The sequence below is a fragment of the Canis lupus genome, chromosome 35 (assembly GCF_048164855.1).
Source record: "Canis lupus baileyi chromosome 35, mCanLup2.hap1, whole genome shotgun sequence".
Classification (NCBI taxonomy): Eukaryota; Metazoa; Chordata; class Mammalia; order Carnivora; family Canidae; genus Canis; species Canis lupus.
The window spans coordinates 7854802-7863505 of NC_132872.1; the positions used below are offsets into that span (position 1 = coordinate 7854802).

At 34.7% G+C, this 8704-nt stretch overlaps 1 protein-coding gene across 5 annotated transcripts in view; it reads left to right on the forward strand.

Moving 5' to 3' along the window:
* GSK3B (glycogen synthase kinase 3 beta) overlaps positions 1-8704 on the forward strand; it is a 203109-nt gene that overhangs the window by 121836 nt on the left and 72569 nt on the right. For all 5 annotated transcript variants that reach the window (XM_072811557.1, XM_072811558.1, XM_072811556.1 and 2 more), the window contains exon 5: positions 5546-5676. In XM_072811557.1, the coding sequence (XP_072667658.1) occupies positions 5546-5676 (131 nt within the window). The remainder of the gene's footprint in view (positions 1-5545; positions 5677-8704) is intronic.

Here is an 8704-nt window from a genome sequence, read left to right on the forward strand (position 1 = left end):
TAAGCTGGGGGATGCCTGGGTGATCTAGTTGGTTGAGCATCCAATTCTTGGTTTCAGCTCAGGTTCTGATCTTAGGGTCTTTGGATCCACCCTGCATCAGGCTCTGCACTCAGTGCATAGTCTGCTTGCTTGAGATTTCTTCCCCTTTGCTCCTCTCCCCACTGACTCTCTCTCTCTGTCTCTCTCTCTTTCTCAAATAAATAAAATCATTAACAACAACAGCAAAAAAGGTTATAAGCTGACCTAGTTTCCCATGTCAACTATTTGATTACCCTAAGGTACAGTTTATATAAAAAATTCAGGATATATATTTGATTATATCCCTTTATTTACCAAAATTTATAATAATTAGTTGGTTTCATAACATACTCCAGAGTGCCCAAAGAGGTATTCATTTGTTATTTTATGTTTGTTTTAAAACTTCTTGCATGAGTCTCAATAATCTTTGATAGTAGCTTCTCTTTCTAGCATGGTAATATTCTAGGTTCATCTTACACATTTTTTCCCCAGACTTGGAATCAGCCTTTTCTTCAAGGAGACCTTATTCTTTTAGTGAGAAATAATATTTAGAGACCACAGTCTGGATGTTAAGAATGTTAATTGCTACGGAGTTGGTTACTCTTTCTGGGTTCTTTTTGTGGACAGAACTAGAAAATACATAGATAATTTTTTCAAAGATAAAATATATCTTTTTATCTCAAATATTAATATATATCAACATTGCTCATTAAGTATTGGGGGGCTTAACAATCTAACATCTGTATTTCCTTTTTCTTACACTAAAAATTCCATTTTTCAATGATAGTATAATTACTTGTTTTGTCCTACACTCTATATACAGTAGTCATAGAATAATAATACTGACAGTACCACCACCAAGTGAAAGCAATTTAAGCTCTCTTTGCATTTCTTTTTTTTTTTTTTTTTTAATATTTATTTACTTATTCATGAGAGACAGAGGCGGGGGCATAGGCAGAGGGAGAAGCAGGCTTCCTACAGGAGCCCAATGTGGGACTCGATCCCAGAACTCCAGGATCACACCCTGAGTCAAAGGCAGACGCTCAACAGCTGAGCCACCCAGGCATCCCATTTCTTTTTATTCCCATGGTATATTTTATTAGATGTAAACAGTAAAATTTCTCTCTTAAGCATTAAATCTGTGTGATTATGCCTCATTAAGCTTTATTTCATATTACTTTTACTATAGATTGCATTTAAAAATTTTTAATTAATGAGGTGCTTGAGTGGCTCAGTCAGTTAAGTGTCTGACTCTTGATTTTGACTCAGGTCATGATCTCAGGGTTGTGATATTAAGGCTCACACCAAGCTCCCTGCTGGGCATGGAGCCTGCTTAAGATTCTCTCTCTCCCTTTTCCTCTGACCCTACCATCCCCCCCTCAGAAAAAAAATTTTAATTACTTTAAGTTTTATGTCATATTAATATAAAATATTTACATAGTTCCAAAATAAAATCTATAAAACAGGGTATATACATAGAGTCAAATAAGTTTAGCTTTTATAGCTGTTTCTTCTACACTATTCCTTCTCTCCCTCAAAGTTAAATATTTAAATTTTTTATAGTCCTACCATTTTAAAAATAAGCAAATATATATAATTATTCCTCCACCTCCTTGTTATGTGAATAGTTACATCAAATGTACATTTCCTCTATCATACATACTAAGTTAAAAATATATTCTGGGGATCCCTGGGTGGCGCAGCGGTTTGGCGCCTGCCTTTGGCCCAGGGCGTGATCCTGGAGACCCGGGATCGAATCCCATATCAGGCTCCCGATGCATGGAGCCTGCTTCTCCCTCTGCCTGTGTCTCTGCCTCTCTCTCTCTCTCTGTGACTATCATAAGTAAATAAATAAAAATTTAAAAAAATATATATATTCTGGTGATCACTCTATATAGACAGACAGACAGACATAGCTATTTGACCATTTTTAGAGTTTCACATTAGTGTACTATATGGCTGTATCCTAATTTATTCAGCTGGTCACCTATTAATGTATTTTCCCTTCAGGTGTTTGTTTTTGTTTTTGCTATTACAAACAATGTAGTGAAAAACCTTGTGTTTTCTGTGGGTTTTCTTTTGTTTTGTTTTAAAGATTTTATTTATTCAGAGAGAGACAGAGCATGAGCAGGGAGGAAGGAGCAGAGGGAGAGGGAGAAAATCTCAAGTAGGCTCTGTGCTTAGTGCAGGGCTTGATCCCAGGACCCTGAGATGATGACCTGTGCTGAAGGCTGACCCTTAACCAACTGAGCCACCAAGCCATCCGCGTTGTTTGTGTTTTTGACAACATGTATTTGGATGAGATCTCTGGCATTGTATTTTAAAAAAGAATAAAGATTATTTTGCTTATTAAAGTCGGCATATAAAGAAAGATCTGACACTTTTCCCCCTTGTGGAAAAAGGATGGTTCTTTTGCATAATCACAGCCCCCACAAGTCTGAGCTATTGGCCGTGAACATTGTTATTTTAGGACACAAATCTATTCTTATGTTTTAAGAATCTAAAAAAGATAAAAAATGATTGTCTGAAATTGGTAAGTTGCTCTCATTCACTTATTCTACCTACTTTTGTAAAAACTATTTTTGTGAAAAATATTAGATTGGGAGTTGGAAGTAAAAGCAATAAACACATATAACTCTTGCCTTCATGGATCCACCATCTAATAAGAACTTGTTTAGCATACATGTCACCAAAATGGCAGCTATAGTCCTTTGTAATTATTTGATTTCCACTTTTTTACTTTTTCTGGGGGAGTTGAGTATATTACATTATTGCTTCAAATCTTTCTTCTTTTTTTTTTTTTTTAAGATTTTATTTATTCATGAGAGATACAGAGAGAGAGAGAGAGAGAGGCAGAGACAAAGGCAGAAGGAGAATCAGACTCCTTGCAGGGAGCCTGACATGGGACTCGATCCCCAGTCTCCAGGATCCCACCCTGGACTGAAGGCAGCGCTAAACCGCAGAGCCACTGGGGCTGCCCCTTTCTTCAGTTTTCATAGTACAGGTCACTTTATAGTTGATGATGGTTAATATAAAGTTAAGAAGGTTTTGGGACACCTGGGTGGCTCAGTAGGTTCAGCATCTGTCTTTGGCTGGTCATGATCCCAGAGTCCTTGGGATGGATCCCCACACCGGTTCCCTGCTGAGCAGGGAGCCTGCTCATGCTTTCTTTCACTCTCAAAAAAAAAATCAATAAAATAAAATCTTTTTTAAAAAGAGTTTTTGAGCACCTTTGCTTTATGATGAGCATCTTTTATAACTAAGTAGGCTTTAAAATTCAAGTCTGAAACAGATGCCAGGAAAATCATCATTGTGAACTTGAATTATTTTTTTAACTTGAAAAAAAAAAAAAACGTGTTTGAGGACATGGTCTGAGTACACAAGAAAGCTAACACCATTTTAGTGAATCATAAACAAAATTGTTGCTCTTTATTTGTTTTTAAACAGGTTTGTAGCAAAGAGGAGAAAGGACATTGGACTTGAGTTAGATTTGGTAACTTTATAACTCATCAAACTGTTTATTGAGCTTCTGTTACCATACCTATAAAAATGATAAGTGTGCATCTCACAGAGTGATTGCAAGAATTAAATAAAAGGGTAAAACAGGGTTGGTTTATACATAATAAATAAATCTTAAATTTCAAAGTGTGCTAAATATCTCTTGAGTTTCTAAGAGTTTATCATTCTAGTTTCTCCTGAATGATCAAGCTATTTAATGGTTATTACATTTTTACACTTTTAATAGAAAAAAATATGATAAAATACAGAAATCATTATTAAGGAGGCATACTTGCCAAAGCCACTGTAGAATATTTAGTATCTGATTTGGGTAAATTTCTTAATCTTTGTGCTCCAGTACTTTATATGTAAAATAAATAGTAATACTGATTACATAAAGATTAAATGAAAATACATGCAAAACACTTAAAATAGTGCCTGGCATGTGATAAATTATTTTTCTTGTTATTGTTATTGCTATCTTTATAGTAGAGAAGGCCTCCATTTTCCTGTAAATATACTTTTCCAGAGTCAGAAACAAAATAAATATGAAATTGCATATTACTTCTTTATTTTTTTGAAAGATAACATGAGGAGAATGGATATAAACTAGATCTTTCAGATGAATGAATGTGGTAAAAAGGCACCGTAACCTCATTTAAGCTCTTAAGCATTTTTGACAAAGAAAACATTTTTTTCCCACTGATTATTGCTGACCAAGACATTAGCGCCCTGACATAGAATTAGTACAATCTCTCCTTTAGTAAATTAATGCCTGTGGGCTCAGTTTCTTATTGGAGCTCATTTTTTTAATGGTAGTAGATTAAAGTTTTAGAACTCTGAGAGTAAGCTTTAGGACTTGGAGATGGATTCTGTGGACAATAATACCATGATAGAATAAGGAACTTTTAAAGGGTTATATGGATACCTAACTCCCTTAATTCTAACTTTGGGGACAAAATACTGACTTATCTATTATCTCAATTATACATTTTATATCATGCTTCATTTTTAAAAAGGCTTAAACTTTTCCAGCTTTAGTTCAGTATAACATTAAGGATATACTGAAATTCACTTGTCTTAGTTTTTATCAATGCCCATTTTAAAGGAAGTAGGCCTCATGTTAACTTCAAGAAACTATTAAGTCTTACCAGTATCCTTTGAAAGGTGGTGCCTTCTATCAGTACTTTTTCTGACCTTTTACTGTCTTTGTTGTTGCTATTGTTGTTGTTGTTGTTTTAACCAAGATACTGGTATCCTTGATTTGAATCACTTCAAAAATTCTTTTCATGATTATAACTTTGAGGTAGAGATCAGAAGGTGAGTAGTCAGAAAAATTTAATCACCAACCTTGGGATAAACAGATATAAGATATCTCACTTTCCTCATAGAGTCCTCTACCCTACCTAAAAGTCTTAAGTCTCTTCCATTCCGACTCAGTTTCTCAGTGTATTTGTTTTTGTAAGAGAATTGAAATAAAATATTCCTTTAATTTGATGTCAATAATCAGCAAAGATGTATTTTTAAATAGCATTTTAAAGTCTACTTATTTCTGAAGGATAATACAGGAAGAGTGGTATATGCTAGTAACAGAATTACCGATGTCTTGATCATTGATAATAGATTTTTCTCAGTTCACATTTGAGTTTTCTCAGTCCCTTGTATCCACAACCTCTAGGGTTGACATCTCAGAAAAAATGTTTTTCTAAAGATGAAATTATACATACTTATAAAGAATAATGAACTTAGAAGACTTGGCTTCTGATCTAAATATTGTTATATTAGTCACATCTAGAATACTTTTCTGGGTTTACCATTTGTATTTTTTTATAAAGCCCATCTTAGGAGTCTTGAGGTAAGATATCAGTAAAATAAAAAATTATAGAGCACATTGTGACATTTCCTTTTTTAAATTATTAAAGAATGGTGCAAATATAACATAGTTAATTGAGCTTTAATTAGCTAATATAGAAAAGACATGAAATTCTTAGGAGGATTGTCTTCGATTAATTTTTACTGTTTTTTCTAGTTGTATATGTATCAGCTGTTCCGAAGTTTAGCCTATATCCATTCCTTTGGAATATGTCATCGGGATATTAAACCACAGAACCTCTTGTTGGATCCTGATACAGCTGTCTTAAAACTCTGTGACTTTGGAAGGTAAGCCAGCTCTTTTTTTTTTCACTCCTCCCACTCCATATACTTTTAAAAAACTATATGCCTTTTACAATATCAGTCTAAAAATACCATAGTCCTTATTCAAGGAGTATGCACTAGTTACAGATTCTTGTGAGAGTAGTTTGGCAGATTTTGTCAGAATTGTAAATGTGTATAGTCTTTTATCTAGCAATTTAATCGGTAGGAATTATTCCCTTAGAAATACTTTAAAATTGGGGTCCTGGGTGGCTCCGTGGTTGAGCACCTGCCTTCAGCTCAGGGCGTGGTCCTAGAGCCCTGGGACCAAGTCCCACACTGAGCTCCCTGCATGGAGCCTGCTTCTCCCACTGCCTGTGTCTCTGCCCCCCCCCCCCCGCCCCCCGTATCTCTCAGGAATAAATAAATAAAATATTTTTTAAAAGTAAAGTATTTCTTTTTTTTTTTTTTTTTTTTAAGATTTTATTTATTTATTCCTGAGAGACACACAAAGAGAAAGACAGAGACACAGGCAGAGGGAGAAGCAGGCTCCATGCAGGGAGCCTGACGTGGGACTTGATCCCAGAGCCTCCAGGATCACGCCCCAGGCTGAAGGCGGCACTAAACCGCTGAGCCACCTGGGCTACCCCGAAATACTTTAAAATAGTGTGTATACAGGGATTTTTATCATAACATTGTTTGTAAATGTCAGTAGGAAAATGACCAGATAAATATATTATATGCATATAATGTAATACATGCAACTGTAAAAAAGAATGAGCTAGCTCTCTATGAAATTAAAAGGAGCAATGTCAATAAAATGAAAGGAATGATGTCTAAGAAATATTTTAAAAGCAAAGTCACAACTATATAAAATATGTTCTTTTCTGTGTTTTAAAAACATAGTATAGCCACATGTATATAGATATATGATTATTTCTGGAATGCTATGTAATAAACCCATAACATTGTTTCCTAGTAGAAAAGGAAACTGGAAGTATAGTGTGCTTGGGAAACTTGCTTTTTCATTGATGGTACTTTTGTATTGTTTGAATTTTTTATTATGGGTTTTTCTTAATAAGAACTAATTTTTTTAAGATTTTATTTATTCATTGGTGAGGGTGAAGAGCAAGTGGGGGGTGGGGATTGAAGGGCAGAAGGACAGAATCCCAACCAGATTCTGCTCTGATCAGGGAACCCAATGCAGGACTCAGTCTCATGACTGAACCAAAACCAAGAATTGGTTGCCTAACTGACTGAGCCACCCAGGTGCCCCAGAACTAGTTTTTAAAAACATTAGCATTTGTTACCGCATTCTTTTTCACTTCGCTGTTAACCTTAGTAGCAGTATACTCTTCCTTTTCCTCTGTAATTCTCTTATTCTACTTTCCTGCAAATTACAGTGTACTTTGTTTTCTTAAAATGATTCCTTGGTAACATTATATTGTTAATAAGATTCCATCCTTTTTATCTTCATAGTATTCAGCATCTTTTGCCTCTTTGATCTATCCTTTCAACATGAAACCAAGCTTATATCCTCATGTAACTCAGTTAACCTTTTTCCATCTAGATTAGTCTCCCTCCTCTCAGTCCCTTAATAATTGCCACATAACTTGGATTCTCCAATTTTTTTCATCCTCACAAATTCTTTTCAATTCAGCTCTTTTTAGATACTGACCCACATCTAATATCTCTATTTCCACCTCTTTTTAATACTTTTGTATCAACCCACAGTTTAAATTTTAGGTTTAACATAAGATAGATTTTCCATAGAGTGTCTCTTAAGAGTGTCTTAAAAAAACAAGCACATCTGCTTTATCATGAGTCGATTCTTAGTCTCATAATGGTGTGCTCCTTCAGACCATCCCCTTTTTACAGTTAACTGATTTCAGACACCTATCGTAGGATTTAGCTTATTTTGCAGGCTCTAAGTCTTTCTTCAGCTGTAAGAAAAGCTGAAGTATATCAAATCAAAACTCTTATCTGATGCTTGAAACACAGTGGACAAACTGCCAAAATCAGATGAGTTTTATTGTTATAGGTTATCTTCCCCACTGACAGCGACTGACTGTTATGAGTTGTAAAAAGACTGAGGACATCAAGTTCAGTGGTGTTTCTGTTCTTACCATAGTGTCAAAACACTGCTACTAAGGACCATTTTATTGGGACATAGGAATTGCTTTGTTCTAATATATGTGAAATAGAGATTTCACTTGTATTATAATAGGTCATTTTTAATTGCTCTGATAAATAACAAAGCTGCCTTTTTTTGTTTTTAAACAGTTGGTTTAGGCAAGTAGAGTTTTAAATATACTTTAGGATCTTAGGGCCAGGCTGGTGGTATCTTGAACAAAACAGTATTACTCTCTTAGTAATTTTTTATTGGATGAAATAAGGCCTGTAGAAGTAGGTGAAGGGCTGATTGGGCTTTCTCGGAACTATCTGTAGTCACTCTATTGGAAGCTCTCATCCTTCAAAAGGTGGAAAGTAACATCCAACCTCACCTGAAGAAAAAGAAGATAGCTTCATCAAGTATTGAACTCTACAGGATGCAGAGTTTCCAATATTACCTTCTCTGTCTTATAGTGAATTTTTTGACTATGTAATTGGAATCAGTCTTGTTAATTAAAAAAAAAAAAAAAACCTTTATAAGGTAGAAAAGTTTTATCAGCTAAGCTGGAAAGGTATCTTAATTTTCATGCAGTCTAAAAGCAAGGATTGATATTTATTAATTCATGAAATTGTTGCTGTGTGTCAGTACTTGGGGAGAATGTTAAAGAATAAACTGCCTCCCACCTTTAAAACTTGTAATGAAGGAAGAACAGGATCAGCTAAGGGTTATCACTGACCAGAAATAATGGAAGAAAAGAAAGCCCAAACTTTGAAATCTTTGTGACTACTTTCTTTTGTCTCTAGTCAGATTTCCTATACCTTTACTTCAAAATTTTCCCTTCCCTTACATTCTTACTATTTTGATTTTGTTGTTTGTATTGATTGCCTGTGTTTATCTTTGCTGTCATTGTATACTAAAGTAGTTAGCTTCTACAGGAGTTTA